An 18,200-nucleotide genomic window follows, 5' to 3' on the forward strand; every position below is an offset into this window, starting at 1 on the left:
GGTGCTGTGCCACCGAGCTGCGGTCCTTCGCCAAAGAAGGTATCAGGCAACGAGTTCCAGATGGCCATGTACTGTGTGCCTAGGCACCTTCCCGTAACAAAAGGCTTTAGCTCCGTGACAGAACACCCGCTTTGCATGCAGAAAGTCTGAGGTTTCAATCCCTGGCTGCATCTCTTGGTGCAGCTGGGAGAGACCCCCCTGCCTAACACCTTGGAGAGCTGCCACTGCTGCCAGTCAGTGTAGGCAATGCTGAGCTAGGCAGACGAACTGTCTAACTCAGTATGGCAGCTTCCTTATGCTGTCTGTCCTGAATCTCCCACTGTCTACCTTCTGACTGTAGTTCTTGCCTTCAGGCCCTCCAGCTTCTTGTTCTCACAGCAGCCAACCAAAGACCATGGCAAACACTCAAGCAGGACCTGAGTGCAAGAGCCACTCTCCCATCCTGTGGTTTCCATCAACTGGGATTCAGAAGCATTGCTGCTTCCCACCAGGAAGGCAGAGCACAGCCACTCTCATCTCCTCTATGAATTTCTTTTAGGAGAAAAGCAGGAAAGCTAGGGACCTCCAGATGTCATGGAGAGAACACAGAAAATAGACTTGGAAGGCACCACAAAGATCATCTAGTCCGGTGTTTCCCAACCTTGGGTCTCCAGCTGCTTTTGGACTACAACTCCCTTCTTCCCTAGCTGGCACAACCAATGGTCAGGGATGATGGGAATTGTAGTCTGAAACTAGCTGGAGACCAAAGGTTGGGAAACACTGATCTAGTTCAACCCCCTGCAATGCAGGAATCATATGCCCAACCTGGGGCTTGAACCCACGTCCCAGAGATTATGAGTCTTACGCTTGTTGTTGCACTTCAGCTCCCAGCTGGGCCAAGGACAGATGTCGAGCAACATCTGAGTTCCATTCCCTTCTCTAAGAAATGGCATTTTGTGGTGCCTGGGAGAGATGGAGAGATGTCTCTGCTTGAGAAGAGACGTCCCCTCTTGAGAGAGGGAGGAATGTCTCTTAGAGCAGGGATGGGAAGGGGGACCTCATCAGGGTCAACAATTATGGGACCTGGATACCTGGAGGGTGGCAGGCTCCACTTCTAATGCTCATCAGCATCCTTGACCCATTGGGATGTTTTGCTTCTCAATATTCTCTGGTTGGCCTCTGTTATTTTCTCCTACCAATAGAGAACCTACAAAAGGACTATATGGGCTCTTAAAGGTAAAGGTAAAGGAACCCCTGACCGTTAAGTCCAGTCGTGGCCGACTCTGGGGTTGCAGCACTCATCTCGCTTTACTGGCCGAGAGAGCCGGCGTACAGTTTCCGGGTCATGTGGCCAGCATGACTAAGCCGCTTCTGGCGAAGCAGAGCAGCACACGGAAATGCCGTTTACCTTTCCACCGGAGCGGTACCTATTTATCTAGTTGCACTTTGACGTGCTTTCGAACTGCTAGGTGGGCAGGAGCAGGGACCGAGCAACGGAAGCTCACTCTGTCGTGGGGATTCGAACTGCCGACCTTCTGATCAGCAAGTCCTAGGCTCAGTGGTTTAACCCACAGGGCCACCCGCGTCCAATATGGGCTCTTAGGTACCCCATAAGGAAAAAGGAGCAGTTTTTTTCTTATAACATGGGAGTTGGTGCCCGACCACACCTGGGCAGCCCTCCAGGTTCCCCAACCCTGCCTTCAGGTGTGCCTATAAAAAGCAGCTGCCCTCCCCGCCCCTGTTTCAAACACTAAACTCAGAGGGCAGTTCTGTGTGTCACACAGCTGGGGAAAGTAAAGAGGCCTTTTGTCTGCTTTTAAATTTATTTATTTATTTATTTAAAAAACAGGTTTTATTATGACCCACGGCAAAAAGGAAGGGCTGTGCAGAGGAGCTCACAGATGCTGCACTAAAGCCCCTGTCAAAGCATTCAGAAGCGTGGCTTGCGCATGACGGGCTCGTGCAGAGGAAAGCTCGTGCCACAAAAACGAGGGAGGGTATTGCAAAGAAGAGAGAGAGAGAGAGAGAGAGAGAGAGAGAGAGAGAGAAAGAAAGAAAGAAAGAAAGAAAGAAAGAAACTACACTTGCACCATATCTTTAAAGCACAATGGTGCCACTTTAAGCAGACATAGCTTCCCCCAAAGAATCCTGGGAAATGTAGTCTGTGAAGGGTGCGGAGTGTTGCTAGGAGGCCCCTTATTTCCTCACAGAGAGCTACAGTTCACAGAGTGGTTTAACAATCAATCCCTTTCCACAGGGAGCTCCAGGAATTGTAGCTGTGTGAGGGGGGAATAGGCATCATCTCCTGCCAACTCTCAGCACCCTGAATAGACTACAGCTCCCAGGATTCTTTGGGGAAGCCATGACTGTTTGAAGTGGCATCAGAGTGCTTTAATGCTTGGTGCAGACCAGGCCAGAGAGACTTTTGCCTGCTTGGTAGGGGCTGCAGTAATGATGAAATGAGCGGGATGATGCTTCCTAGCTTTATTTCAGGTATGGGGAAGCTCTTGCAGGACCCCCAGCACCCGTCATCCCCAATGATCAGGGACGGGAGGAGGTGGAGACTACCAACACCTGGAAGGCAGAGGCAACCCTAGGCTCCCTTGCACCCTTGGCAAGGAGATGTATCAGCACCTCCAAAGGCAGGAGAAACCATGGACCAGAAACTTTAAAAGTTTCCTTGTCATTGCCTTTTGCGCTCCACCATGCTTCAGTTTGTATTAAATGCTTAGCATTTCTGCAGAGCAGGGGGTAAAGGTAAAGGGACCCCTGGCCATTAGGTCCAGTCATGACCGACTCTGGGGTTGCGGCGCTCATCTCGCTTTACTGACAGAGGGAGCCGGCGTACAGCTTCCGGGTCATGTGGCCAGCAGGACTAAGACACTTCTGGCGAACCAGAGCAGCGCACGGAAACGCCGTTTACCTTTCCGCCGGAGCGGTACCTATTTATCTACTTGCACTCTGACGTGCTTTCAAACTGCTAGGTTGGCAGGAGCAGGAACTGAGCAACGGGAGCTCACCCCATCGCGGGGATTCGAACCGCCGACCTTCTGATCAGCAAGTCCTAGGCTCTGTGATTTAACCCACAGCGCCACCCGCGTCCCATGCAGAGCAGGGGGTGGGGAACCTGAATGGCCCTCCCAGGTGTTGCTGGAGTCTGGAGTGAAGTCCAGTCTTACAACGTCCGGAGGTTCCCCACACAGTTCTCCATTGCAGATTCAAACCAAACTCTGCTCTCTGCTCAGCTAGGAATTTCCTTCCTGCGTATTCCACCCAGTGAACAGTCCTGACCAATGGCATCTCCAGAGATCTGCCCTGCAATTTAAGAGGGAGTTATATTTCCCAGTGACCCAGCTTCAGCCTTTCCAGCCAAGCCCCAAAATTTATTCTCCTTCCTAGGGGCTCAGAGTGCCTCTGGGCAAAGCCAGCGTCCTTCCCTTGCCACTCAGACTGGGGCACAGGAGAGGCAGCCCAGCCCAGCACGTTTCGCTTTTTAGGAAGTCCAAATGTTGGGTTTTCGAGCATGCATGCTCACTCCTTTGGTACCCGCCCCCCAGTCGTAAAAGAGAGAGCAAGCATATGGTGGGAGGCTGACAGAGCCCCTTCCCCTCTTTCTTTCTCTCTGTGCAAGAAGATGGCAAAAGGTCACCAGAAACAGGATGGGGAGGCTGGACCCACAGGCAAATTCTTGCTTTAGCAATAACTTGCAGCTATGCAAATCTTTTTGACGGGAAAGAGGCAAAATTCACCCCAAGCTGTGAGTTGCTCTTGCGAATTTTAAAAGGAACAAAACACAAACACACACCCGTTCCACTTTAATCCAGAGGTTCCCAAAGTCTACCGCTCTTATCGCTTTCAAAGCTACTTCCTTTGGTAATGTTTGCTTGCATTTACCATTCTGGGTTGCCACAAGTCACAAGATAGCCAATGATTGGCAACAGCAATCTATTTCGTTATAACTTAGTTATCTTACGTCTGCAGTAGGTGAAGGTTTGTGCGTGCTCGGCAAGTGTTTCGTGCTATAAACTTCCTTCACCCTTATGTTTTCGTTCGTAAGAATGCGTAAGAATGTTTTTCATGCAGCATCTGGCATCACTGGATCAAGTTCAGGAGTTCTGCTGAATTAACTAAACTAAATAGTTTTAATTGGATTTTGAGTAACTGTGCAATCAATCTTGACTGTTTTGAATTTTATTGTTTTGTTATCTTCGTGGGTCGTGCAAACTGCTGTTCTAAATAATGCTTTTTATAAGGTAGGGGGCACTGGGGATGCGTTTATGGAATCAAGGGGGCGGTGGTCAGGAAACAGCCTGGGAACCACTGCTTTGATCAGATGTACTAACCTCTCCCTAAAGAAAGGAAAAGTTCAGATCCTCCGTTTCCCCCTTCCCAGCGATAAGTTTGTGTGTTTTTCAATGTAGCTATTTCATCTTCATCTGGAATTTGAGAAAGATCTCCCGTTTATTTGTCTCAAAAGCCACACAAATTTTGGAAGCGGCCACATAAACCCATCCTCTCAATTTCTTAGGGGGGTGGCATCCAGACATCAGATTTGCCACCATGTGCAAATACTGAAACAGCAGTTTGCCTGCCTACAACCCATTGCAGGGTGTCTTGGAAATTGCCTGGCAATCTGCCATTTAGAAAGAAGAGGCAGAGCACAGTGCTACTCCCCACAGTGCTACTGACTAGCCACATAAGGCTACCAGCTGCTTCCTAAATCACTCAGGTTTTTCCTGGGGGAAACCTCCTGCCGTGAGGCAGCACAAAAAACCCCAAGCCAACAGATGTTTTTGAACTTTTCGTGTTGTAAACTTGAAATATTTTTGACAAGTACTGCAAACGTGAATCTTTGTGGGGAAAGACTGGAACCCAAAGCAATGTTTTCTAAGGACTGTCAAGTCTGGGGAAAATCTGGGCCACTTTCCGTTTAAAACAGGGGAACATGTGGGCCACATGTGGTTCTCCAGATGTCTGTGGACTCCCAACTCCCCATCAGCCTGTATAGCCGGTGGTCAAGGATGATGCTGGATCAGAACATGAGAACATAAGAAGAGTCTGCAGGATGAGGCCAGTGGCCCATCAAGTCCAGCATCCTGTTCTCACAGTGGCCACCCAAATGCCCCTTATGGGAATCCGGCAAGCAGGATTCAAGCACCAGAGCCCAAGACCCTCTCCCCTCCTGCAGTTTCCAGCAGTTTTTATTCAGGAGCATTGCTGCAGAGGCAGAGCATAGCCACCCTGGCTAGTAGCCATCATAGCCATGAATTTGTCCAATCCTCTTGATGCTAATTGGAATTCCAGCAACCTCTGGAGGGCCAGCCCACCGTCCCCCCACTTTAAGGCACACGCAGATCTCAGCCCCACTGTACAGCCATATTATTATTATTTTTACAAGAAATCCAGTTTGCCTGGCTGAATTTCCACCTGTGCAGATACTAAAAATTTAGCCAGCTAGCCCTGATGATCATCTAATGCTTATTGGATGGATTTCCCCCCTAAATTGATTTTTGATTTTTGATTTTATTGTTATTTACGCTTTATACCGTATTTTATGCTGGGTTTTTTTGTAGCATCAATTAAGTGTTTTAAATTTGTTGTTAGCCGCCCTGAGCCCGGTTTCCTGAACCGGGAAGGGTGGGGTATAAATAAAAAAATATTATTATTATTATTATTATTAAGTTTGTGCTTCCTGCAATGAGGGCAGAATGAACTCTGGTTAAACATCATTCTCTGCTGGGCTTTTTTTTAAAAAAAGAGAGAGAGAGAAAGAGAGAAACAGATGGAAACTGCAGCCGCTACATAACTGCACGCGCTTCCCCATAATAAGTATATCAGAATGGAGCACACGCTTCCCCCTCCTGCTAATGAACATGCCAGCCTACGCTTTGCGTACAGCCCTGAAGACGCTGCGCTCCATTTATCACGGTGGGGAAAGGCGCATCATCTCTTCCGCCAGCGTTTGCACAAGGAGAACCACTATGAGGAGGCAATAACCCAGCAACGTAAGAATGCATCGTTGCTCAAGGCACTCACTGGAGCTAAGTGCAGGGGGGGGCAGGTCCAGCCACTGGCACCCCCTGTTAAATAGTATATTCTCTGTCAGAGGTTCTGCTCTGCCTCCACAGTTAGAGGCAGTGATGCTTCTGAATCCCAGTTGCTGGAAACCACAGAAGCGGAGAGGGCTCTTGTGCTCAGATCCTGTTTTGGGGCTTTCTGGGGGATGGGGGGGGAGACCTGGGTGGCCGTAGTGGGTTAGACAGCAGCTGTTGTAGGTGGGCGGTTTTAGACCCCAATTGCAGAAATTGTTTTATTGCTTTTAGTTTCCCGGAGCCATTTTTTTTGGTGAAGCTTTTGTCCGCGAAGCAGTTTAAATAGACCTGCAGAAATAAACCAGACAGCTCCCTAACGCTCCAACCTGCTGTTTCTCTAGCTGGAATGCCACTGGGCATGTGTAAAGTGTTGCATGTTTTCTTTAGGCCTAAAATAAATAAAAAAAATTGGCACCACCAGCTTGAGAAGGCAGTTTCCAGAATCGATAGGATGCAACACAGTGTTGGGAATTAAGGGTTTCTTGTGGAGAGAGCTCAAATATTTTTTTGGTTGTGTGTGTGTCCCATTTTCTGCTTGAAGCAAGTCGTGTTCTTGACTCCTGGAGCCCCCCCCCCCCACCGCCCCATGTAATTTCCTGGACAGGAGCAGGCTTTGGAGTGGATCAGAAATCCGAGCAGATGTCTTGGTCTGATAAGAGGCAGGCAGGGAATGCAAATGAGGAGAGATAAGTGGCCTGGGAAGCCTTCTGACTCTGCCTGGAAAGACAGGGGAAGGTATCCACTCCAAGGTACATTCTCTATAATGTACATAAGGGCAGGTGGGCAGGAGGGAAGGAAACCACCCCAAACCAACCATCTAGCCACTCCTGTCAAGGGAGGCATGGAGGCAATGGACCCACTGCAAATTCCTCCTCCATCTGCCTTGCAGAAGCATGAAACTGGACACAGCAGTTCAGAGTGTGAGCTGTGAAGGTGATGAAGTAAACACCCGCCCCAGATTCAGCTCCCACAGACTCACAAGGTAGCCTGGAGCTGGCCTCTTCTTAAAGAGGACCCACAACTCGGTGGCAGTGAGCCTGACTGGCACGCAGAATGTCCCTGGCAGCATCTGCAGGCAGGGCTGGGGAGAGGCCCTTGCATGAAATCCTGGAGAGCTAAACAGCCCATCTTAAGCAGCTCGATTATGTTCCTGTTTAACTTGGATCTGAAAACCATGAGGACTAGGATCTTGTTTTATGTTAATGGGAAGGAAGCTGGTTCAGGGATGGAGCACCTGCTTTTACTGTGAAACCTGGAATCTCCACTCCATGGTCCAATCCCTGGCATCTCCAGGGCTGGGTAAAGACTCCCCCCACCCCTACGTGAAACCACGGAGAGCCACTGCCAGACAGTGTGGGCAATACAGAGCTGAATGGAGCAAGGGTCTGTATTTGCCAGCTTCCTGGGCGTATAAGTAGGCTCCTGGCACTCAGAAAGACTGAAATGCTGGCAATTTCTGTGCAAGCCAGGCTTCCCAAGGGAAAAGGAGCCCCTGTGGTGGTGTGCTTAGAGTGTTGAATTTGGGAGACCAGGGTTCAAATCCCCATTCAGCCATGAAGCTCACTGGGTGTGAACCTGGGCCAGTCACACTGCCTCTTGGCCTAACCTACCTCGCAGGATTAAATGAGGAGGGAGAGAAGCCTGATACTAATACTAATAGTAATCTGCCTTGACGCAAGTTGACTGTGCAATGAATGGTGGTGGGGAAGATTTCATTCAGATTTACAGGAGTGGGGGGTGGAATCTCGACTCGGCAACAAGAGAAAAACTTCAGCCCTTCTCTGCTTGGGTTTTTCTTCCCAGCCCCCCACCCCATTTCCGCTCCCCGCTGCCACTGCAAGAGGAAGTCCCAGGACAGAGGTCGGCGCATCAACAGCAGCCAGTCGTTTCCCATGGCAAGAAAGCATTTCAAATATGCCAGAATCGTTATCTCTCCCTCACGCACACACAAGTCAAGATTCAGCTCAGTGCACTATAGCCGTCCACTGAAAAGGAAAATTAAACCACACACACGTTTCCTCTCTCGCCCAATCTTGCATGGCAGCAACAAGATTTGCTAGCCACCCAGTTTTTTTACAGGGGAACAAGGAGAAACAGGATTGAGGTCTCCCCTGCTACATAACTTTAGGGATGGGCAAATAGGTCCATTTCAACTTCTTTCTGTTTTTCATTTTTAAATGCAGTTCCCCACATTTCCACATGTTTTTTGGGGGGAGAGTCTGCATGAAAACCCATCAGCATTCTGGTGTGAATTTCTCCCACACATTTTGGAATGCGGTTTTTGCTTACTACACACATATTTGTGGAGCCATTTCCTCCGACATGCTGTATTTTCACCAGATATATGCATTTTGATCGATACCCTAATCCCAGGATGTGCATTTTTCTATGCGTTACTTTGCTGCATTGCAAAATTCATAGAAGTGAGAATTCTGAAGTGGGACTGCCTGCCTTTAGGTTCGCACACTGTGTTGCAAAGTGCAAATTAGGTGGGTTTGCCTTTAAATGCCAGCTTAATTGAACTTCCCCCTCAATATCTCTTGCACGCACACAAACCCACAGCGAGGGATCTTCACTGGCTAGGTCAGCAGGGCAGAGTATGAAATACATTCAATAACGGGTGAGATCAGTTGGGGGGGAGGGTACCTGTGGTCCTCCAGATGCAACTCCCAGCACCCCTTGCCCCTGCCCCCCCCCGGCTGCCAGGGATGATGGGAGCGGGGGTCCAAGAACACCTGGAGGGCACCAGGTTCCCCATTCCTGCACAACAAAAACTAAACAGCAGAATCCAAATCCAAACCCCTGCAAACTCAGGACTGAGCCCAGGACCTTTTGCCTGCAAAGCAGGAGCTCTGCTGCAAGACCCCTTAAGAGCATCTGGGGAAAACTCTGGCATGAAACCCTGGAGAGCTGCTGTCAGCCAGCATGGGCGATACTGGGCTGGCTGGGCCAATGGTCTAACTGCAGATGTTCCTATTTAAAATCAAGAGGTGGTGGCCTCTACTTCACTGGAGGTTTTTAGCAGAGGTTGGGTGGCCCTCTGTCAGAGATGCTTTAGCTGGGATTCCTGCATTGCAGGGGCTGGGCTGGATGACCCCTGGGGTCCCTTCCAACTCTACGTTTCTAGGAATCTTTATATTTAGGGAAAGGGCCATAGCTCAGTGGAAGATCAGCCACTTTGCGTGCAGAAGGTCCCAGGTTCAATCCCCGCTGGCATCTCCAGGTATCTGTGCTTTCTATTTGTGGGGCTGCGGCAATCGAGGGCAGCCAAAACGGTACAAGAAAATGTATACAGGTGCAAGACGTACCTTCTGGGCTGGAACCGGCAGTCATCTTCCCCACTGTCCGCCTCCTGCACGCAGAAGAGAGGAGAGAAAAGGGAGATTAAGGTGCTTATTAAGATTAAGAGACAGCGTGTTGCTGCGGTTAAGAGCGTTGGACCAGGACCTGACATCGGATCCTCACTCACAAAGTTCTCATTTGAGCCAATCAAGCTCTCTCAGCTTAACCTATGCCTTGCAGGGTTGTTGAGAGGATAAAAGCGGGTTGGGGGGGGTTCTTCTGTTGATTTACAAAGCTCTGAACATCTTAGGTCAGGGACCACCTGAACTCAGCTCAATCCCTGAGCTCACCTGCAGGAGCATCTTAGGCCATTTCCCGAGTTCACATTTGAAAACAATGAGAAATTGAGCCTTTAGTGTTGCCAGCCCAGCCCAGTGGAACTCTCCGCCAAAAGAGATTTAGTAGGCACCTCCCGTGCCAGTTTTTAAACACTTGCTGAAACATTTTTTCTACTGCCAGGCCTATGCAGGCAATTAAGAATATATCCTCCCACAATGTTTAGTGGTTGTGTTCTCAACTTTTTAATGGTTTTTATTGTATGTTTTTACTGCTGTAAACCACTTTGATGGTTTTTTTAATGACACAGTAGTATGCAAATTTTTTTTATATAAATAAAATGATAAATAATAACAACAAAATGTTTTAATGCCCCCTCCTGGCCACTGCTGGAAGAGTATGGGGAATATCTGGAAGGGAATATCCATCCCACCCACCCCCACTATCCAAGGAGAGCACACAAGAGGCGCAGCATGCTTTCAGAGGAAAATTAAAAAGGTGTCAGAAGAAACCCAGGAAGTTCAGCAAACACACAAATAAAACACAAAAACCCTGACACGCTGAAGTTAGCAAGGGGCGGAAGGTGGAAACCTGCCTGGACTCCCCAAGCAGAGTGAAGCACAAACTTAGTTCTGTAGGGAAAAGAAATTGCATCCAGGTTCTTTTCAGCTTGAGGGCCATATTCCAGCACAAGTGTCTTTCCGAGGGCCACATGCTAGCAGTGGGCAGGGTCAAGGATAAAAATGTTCCCCAGCTTTGTACCATCGTACAAATTGTGGGGTTTATACGGAAATTCACACCTCTTCAGATGTTTCTGCATTCCAGCTTCCATCCTCCCTGGCTGCTGGGACCCTGCGGTCTGGGGCAGCCAGCTCTCCACCCCGACTTAGGCTGACTAGGGCTTCTATGTGGTTGTTCTAAAACCAAAACCTTCCTCTTTCAAACAGGCAAACAGCAAGGACTTCCAGAACTGCCGCAAAACCTGCCTATACCTGCTGGCATTTCAGCCACAGTTATGATTATTATTAATCACCTGCCCTTCGCCCTAAGGTCCCAGGATGGGTCACAGCATCCAGACACAATAGTAAAAGAAATTTAAAACAATGAATCATCACAAAAATAAGGTGGGTCCTAAAAAGCTGCAGCCTCAAGTGTCCAAAGCCAGGGCAAAGAGGGCCATCTCCCGCATCTTCCAGTAGCTGGATAAGGAAGATGCCTGGTGCAGCGCTGTGGGGAGGGAGTTCCACATCTTAGGGGCCACCACAGAGAAGGCCCTCTCCCCCTGGGCTACCCCACAAGTCTCTGAGGGTGGCGCAACCACCAAGGAGACCCCCTCTGCTGACCTCAGCACCCAAGGGGAAAGAGGTGCCCTTTCAGGTATGTGGAGCCCAAGTCGTTTCAGGCTTTAAACACAAATGTGAGTACCTTGAATTGAGCCGGAAACTAACTGGCAGCCAGAGCAGGATGTCCAAGGCTGGTTCAGCCTTCCAGGCACCAGCCTGCGGATCTAACGTGCGTTTCGTTTTCCTCTTCAATGTTCCCCAAAGGCGGAGGAACAGCCAGGCACATCTGGTGAGGCTGTTTTCTCCCCTCTCTACCCTCCCCCAACCAAAGAAAAAACACATCCCAGATGTCAAAAACTGTGTGAACAAATAATTTTTAATATATAGGGCAGGGACTCGCAGTGAGGCCTCGCATTTGGCAGGGCAAGTGCCTTTCCCTCTGCGAGCCGCCAAGCCCCAGTTCCCGCAACGAGGTGTCAGGGTGTTCTGCCAGCTGAGCGCATGCCCGGCAGCCCAAAGCATTCTGGGAAGCATCAGAGGCAGAGGAGGGGAAGGTTTTTTCTCCCCATCAGGCCACAGAGCAGAGCAGAGAAGCCGCTAAACCCACCTTGCTCATATCACCAGTCTTCCACGTTTAAGAACATCCGAAGAGCCCTGCAGCTGAATCAGGCCACGGAGCCCAGTATCCTGACCTCACAGCGGCCAACCAGGTGCCACCATAGGAAGCCCCCGCAGGCAGGAGCCGAGGCTAAGGGCAGTGCTCCCCCCTCCCCAATTGTGATTCCCGGAATCTGGAGAGAACATAGCAATTGTGTCTAGGAGCTATTGTCAGGTTTTTCACCAAAAATTTGTCTAATCCTTTTTAAAATTCATGCTAGCTGGTGGCCAAACAGAGATGGCTTGGAGGGGGGGGGGGGCTGGGAGGCTGACAGAATCATGGTTTGCTTAAGCTCTTAGTGGAAGCAATAACGTATGACAATCTGGATGTTTAAATGGTTGCCGTTTGTTGCTTTTAAAGGTTTTGTGCATATTCTGAACTGCTTTTGAGTTTTATGAGTTCTGTAAATGAGAGATGGTACATAAGTTCCACCCCCTTATAACAGGATTGGGTGTACTTATAAGGGGGAGGGAATCAAGCAGTAAAGTGTTTCTTTCCCATTAGGAGATCTGGCTGGTCACTGAGATAACAGGATGTTGGACTAGGTGGACCATTGGCCTGATCCAGAAGAATCTTCTTATGTTCTTAAACAAAAGATCGGAAGCGAGGTCAACTCCCCAACAGCCTGCCCAGAGATGTCTCTGACTACACACACACACACACACACACACACACACACACACACCCCTGGTGCAAATAACACTTTCAAATCAAAGTTCTACACTCTTTCTTCCCTTCCAGCTCTACAGTTCTGTGATTCTTTCTTTCCTTTGGCTGCCTGTACAGGTTGTGCTGGCTGGGAGTTGTTGAGAGTTCAGTCCAGGTTGGGGAAAGGCAGTTTTATGGAGAATCAGCGTGGTGCTGTGGTTAAAGTGTCAGGCGAGGACCTGGAAGACCAGAGTTCAAGTCTTCACACAGCCATGAAACTCACTGGGTGACCCTGGAGTCAGTCACTAGGTCTCTCAGCCTAGCCTACCTCACAGGTGTTTGGTGGGGTTTAAATGAGAGGTAGAAAACCGTGGGATGCCAATCAATCAATCAATCAATCAATCAATCAATCAATCAATCAATCCTTGTTGCATTCCTACAATTTATTTATTTTAAGAGTTCCATCTGCCCCAATTTTTAGTTTTAGGGTTAAGGCACAACTGCATTTAAAAAGAAGGTGTATGGCGTTTTGTAATATCAGATTCCTTAAAAGACATAAACTTCTGGATAAGTCAACAGCATTGGTGTGGGGGAAGGAAGAGGGAACACAGTTCATCTGTCCCCCAGCTATGACTATAGGCCATCTCAGCCATCCCAAGTATGTGGGCCGCATCCTTTCTGCCTTGGAAAAGGCAAGGAGCCACATGAGCAGGACTTTGCAACAAGCCCTCTGGCCACAGAAAGGAACGGCCAGGAGAGGCTGGGAGCCGGATAAAAATTACGGGACCGCGCCACAGAGTATGCCGAGCATTTAAATTATCTGGGCTTGACACACTCTCAAGGAGCAGGCCTGCCTTGACGTAAGATGTGCCAGAGATAGTCATCGGAGGTCAGGAAAAGATAAGAAAAGCACCCTCTTTTCCCTGCACCAAGGAGCGGAGAGGATGAGATATTTGGAAACGTGACCATTTAAGGTCAGGAAGAAAACAGCCATGGCTTGGTGGTACAGACTCTGCTTTGCATGCAGAAGGTTGCTGGTTCAATCCCCAGGAGCATCTCCAGGGAGGGCTGGGAGAGAGAGAGAGACTCCCTGCCTGAAACCCTGGAGAGGCGCTGCTGCCAGCCAGTGTGGGCAATACTGCGCGAGACGGATCAATGGTCTGTCTCCGTATAAAGTAACCCCCGATGTTCCAGGGTCTCAAGTCAGCTTTTGGGGAAGAAGGTTGTGCATCTTGAGGTGGGAAACATCCTGCAGGGAAGTTTCTGTGTTGGGGGACCGGGTGGAAGGGGAGATGTCCCCTGTTTGGAATTTCCTGGAGACTTGCCCCTAAAGGTGCAATGACCAGTAAGAGGCTGCTAAAACTCCTCAGCCAGGAAAGGTGCCACCATTTGGGAATTTTGCATTTAGAAATAAGATTAGGGTTTTTTTTGGGGGGGGGGTAATAGGCATGTGGGACGCGGGTGGCGCTGTGGGTTAAACCACAGAGCCTAGGACTTGCAGATCAGAAGGTCGGCGGTTCAAATCCCCATGACGGGGTGAGCTCCTGTTGCTCGGTCCCTGCTCCTGCCCACCTAGCAGTTCAAAAGCACATCAAAGTGCAAGTAGATAAATAGGTACCACTCTGGGAGGAAGGTAAACGGCGTTTCCGTGCGCTGCTCTGGTTTGCCAGAAGTGGCTTAGTCTTGCTAGCCACATGACCCGGAAGCTGTACGCCGGCTCCCTCGGCCAGTAAAGCGAGAGGAGAGGCGCAACCCCAGAGTCGTCCGCGACTGGACCTAATGGTCAGGGGTCCCCCTTTAACAGGCATGTATAAAACAATGCATGTAGTGTGAAGAAAGGGCGTAGGGAGAAGTTGTTCTCGCCCTCCTGGTCTTTCAGCAGAGCTGAAATGTCCCCCATCTCCCCGACAGGTGTTCTTTGCATGCAGAAGGTACAGAATCCCAGAATTGTAGGAGGACTCAAAGGGACATCTAGTCCAGACCCCCGCAATGCTGCTGCCAGGTTGAATTATTGGCAGCTGCAAATTTGGGTTCTTCTTTCAAAAGGGGGGGTGTCAGTTTGTATACATTGGGAACGGCCCTTCTAAGCCCGAGACCTTGGCATGCAGCTGCTGCCAACCAGTGTCTACAGTACTGGCCTGGATGGACCACTGGCCTCACCTGACATAGGGCAGCACCCTAAGTTTCCTTTCCAAGACAATCCTTTCCGAACGTGCCACCTTATCCCCACAACACCAACTGTAAGGTTGAAGCAAAGCTCATAAATTCCCTAAACTGAAAAATGGCCCGTCAGAGCATGGCCGAGCCTTGGAGTGCAATTTCAGGTTACACCACTAGAGGGAAGCAGAGACAACAGGGAGGGCAGAGGAGTCTGGGGAAGGAGACCCTTGTGTCAATCCTCACCTGTTTTCTTATTCGGTTGGGAGGGAGGGGGTTAAAGAAGATGCCCTTCATTCAGAAACGATTTATCAATGGAACACTGGGCAGATAACTCAGCATTATTTGCATGGACTGGTAGCAGCAGTTAGACAGGAGAAGTGTCCAGCCCCACACCTGGAGATGCCGCTGGGAAATCGAACTGCGGCCCTTGCACTAAAAGCAAAACAAGGTTCTAGTCCTCATGGCTCTGAACGAAAGGCTGGTTTAAATAGGAAGACAGGAAGGTGACAGTGTCAGTATTCTCTATAGTGACTGGCAGCAAGGCCGGCTCTCTGGGGATTGGGAGAGAGATGCTGGGGACCTCTTTGCATGCAAAGCAGGTGCTCCAACAGTGAGCTATGGCCTTTCCCCCAAGGCAGAGCAAAAGAAGAGCAGGCGTTTGGAAAGCTGGTGCGACTTTTAATCTGTTGTTGTTTGCTGGCATCCGTCTGTCTCTGGAGACAATGGAGGAGTGGGCCTTTGCGGGTGAACTCAATCTGTTTTTAGCCTGTTATTATTTAAACTTTCTCAAAGTGTTAAATTACTGCTGTTTTTCCCCCCTTACCGACGATTTAATTGTTTCATCATTTTTTATAAACTTATTTGAGGGCTGTTGTTTTTTATACTCAGTTTCGTGAAATAAATATGCCACCCAACTGGCACCTCTATATTATACTATCTGCATAATTACTATCACTGCTACTGCATTTATACCCAGGCATTTTTCTGAGCTGGAACTTGGGGGAACTGAGTTCCCTTACCTTTTTAAAATCAAATCATTGATTCTTTCGCCTGAGCCAAAAACCCACTTATATCTGTAATCAATAAAGTTGTGGCCATTTGTAATCCAGATCATTGTCTGCCTGAGTTTATTAATCACAACTTCCATTTAGCAACTGCTGGGGGGGGGGGAGCAGCGGCACTGCTACTGGGCCCGCAATAAACCAACAAATTTTGTAGTGAGTTCCACCACCTTTCCCCAGGAAAAAGCACTGTTTATAATGCATCTTTTCTCCAAAGAGCTCAAGTGTGGCAGACACAATTCTCCTGACCTCCCTGTGAGGTAGGCTGGGGCAGAGAGAGGCAGCAGCTGGCCCAAAGTCACCCAAGTAGGGAATAGCTGAGTCATAGCTGAGCGGGAATCATTTGAACCCTGGTCCAGCTCTCTAACCGCTTACACGAAAAAGTACAGTGGTACCTCGGGTTAAGTACTTAATTTGTTCCAGAGGTCCGTACTTAACCTGAAACTGTTCTTAACCTGAAGCACCACTTTAGCTAATGGGACCTCCTGCTGCTGCTGCCGCGCTAACAGAGCAAGATTTCTGTTCTCATCCTGAAGCAAAGTTCTTAACCTGAAGCACTATTTCTGGCTTAGCGGAGTCTGTAACCTGAAGCGTATGTAACCTGAAGCGTATGTAACCTGAGGTAACACTGTATTGCTGCCTGACGCCCAACCATTTGAACAACCACCCTGCTGAAACAAGAGCCCTTTTGGACACTGCCCAGGACGAAGGAAAATAAGGGTGGGCCAAAAAGGGATTTAACATACACACAAACAACTTTTTGGGGTATGCGTAAAGTAGTTGTTTTGGCTGGTGGGTTGCGCGGGGCTTGGATTCCTGAAAAACCACCAGAAGCCTCTGAGAGGTCCTTGCTTCCAGCGCTGAAACATAAGCCACGGTCCCAAGTTCACACCGCAAGGACCGTAGCCAGCCCACAGGAAGGAGGGCAGCCAAGGGACCAAACTGACTCCCCCTGCACTCTCCCAGGCCGGAGAAGCAGCGGGAAGTTCGCCCAGGAGTTTTCAGGGCATGTTGTGCAACCCACAGCTGGAAACCGGGATGCAGCAGTCCCTTCCTACCATGTCCACACACAGACACCCTGAACGTTAGCAGAGGATCCATTGTGCCCTCCTGCTGGCCTGCAGATGTTTTGGAGCCAATGGCTGTGGCTGGTTGGAGGTGTGCTCGGCATCCCACTCTCACCATGGCCAACTGGTTGCCTCTTCTGGAAAACCAGAAACTGAGAGCAACAGCACTCCCCTCCTGCTATTCCCAGCAAGTGGGGTTCAGAAGCATTGCTGCCTCTGACAGTGGAGGCAAACCAGAGCCATCAAGCTTAGTAGCTACTAATAGCAGTCTCCATGAATTTGTCTAATCTCCTTTTAAAGCCATCTCCATTCCAAGGGGAAAGTCCAGCGTGGATTAAAATTTGAGAGAAATTTGATTTTGACTGCTGTGGGCATGAATCAGGAGGAGGGTTTCCTGCCCCAGCTACGGGAATGAATTAGCTGAACAGTGCCATTTCTAGTCTCTCTCAGAAACACAAATATTTTGGAAATGGCACTGGAACATTTGGGGAAGGCTGAAAGCTGGTGGGAAACCAAGCCGACGAGGTACGAAGCGGAATAGCCTGCGACTGGATTTGCCAAGATCGAATTCCTTAAGCGTGCCCATTACATACAGTGATAAAGATGGGGGAGTTGCAAACAATATAGGGTGTGTCAAATGGCAATTCAACTAACACACACAACAGCAGCAAAGGGGTGACTGACACAACCATCCTAGCGCTGTCAAGTTCATTATTGCCTGTCGTGGTGAGAGAGGAAACTACCGTCCTTATTCATGCCCCAAGCGGATGGAATCAAATCTCTCGATAACTTTTCAATTTGGCGGCTTCACGCCGGACTCTCCCCTTGAAGTTCCTGCTTTGGAGAATGGAGACTTCCTTCTCAGACTGACAGCCTGCTGGGCTGGCCTCTGTGTCTCTTTGAACCCAGAATCTTTAGATGATTCATGAATACCCAACCCATCCTTTGCCACAGCTCCCCAGACGTTCCAGTCTCCAACTTCTCCCAGTACGTGACACACTTTACTGATACCCTATGCAGGTCACACACACGAAAAAAAGAACGACAGCTGGCCGCACTCGCTGACCGCCAACGCACTCTTTGTTACTACGTTGCGCCACAAATTAGCATATTAAGGTCAACGATGCAGAGTCCCGCCTGTCGCAGAGATGTAACAAAGAAGACTGCTCTGTCAACGGGGGCATTTTCTCTTTCATGAAGGGGCTGCCCTTTTTTTTGCTTTCAGCCATCAGAGCTAAAAACTTTGAAGCAACGGAAGAAACCTTTCTGATCTTAATGACGTCCACTCCTATCTCCCTCTCTATTACACACACAAACAGACATGGCTTGCCATTTCCAGAACCCAGAATCCCATTTAATAAGTGCAGAAAGAACTTCCTCTAAGACAGTCATTCCCACAGGGGTGCTGGGATTGTAAGAGCGCCTGCGAGATGCTTCATGGGGGAGATTCAATTGTAAACCGTAAAACATAGATTTGGGCCATTAAAATCAATACATTTCAACAGAAGCACAGTGTCCCAATCGAGGGAAGTAATAGTCGCACTCTATTCTGCTTCGGTCAGGCCACACCTGTGTCTAGTTCTGGGAGCGACAATTTAAGAAGGATATGGACAAGTTGGAAGGTGTGCAGAAGA

The 18,200-nt window shown here is 49.2% G+C and overlaps 1 protein-coding gene across 2 annotated transcripts in view; it reads right to left on the minus strand.

Annotated features, from left to right (window-relative positions):
- SSH2 (slingshot protein phosphatase 2) overlaps window positions 1–18,200 on the minus strand; it is a 132,488-nt gene that overhangs the window by 73,919 nt on the left and 40,369 nt on the right. For both annotated transcript variants that reach the window (XM_079955397.1, XM_079955396.1), the window contains exon 2: window positions 9,380–9,423. In XM_079955397.1, coding sequence (XP_079811523.1) covers window positions 9,380–9,423 — 44 coding nt within the window. The remainder of the gene's footprint in view (window positions 1–9,379; window positions 9,424–18,200) is intronic.

This window comes from Podarcis cretensis, assembly GCF_951804945.1.
Source record: "Podarcis cretensis genome assembly, chromosome: 15".
In the NCBI taxonomy this organism is placed as follows: Eukaryota; Metazoa; Chordata; class Lepidosauria; order Squamata; family Lacertidae; genus Podarcis; species Podarcis cretensis.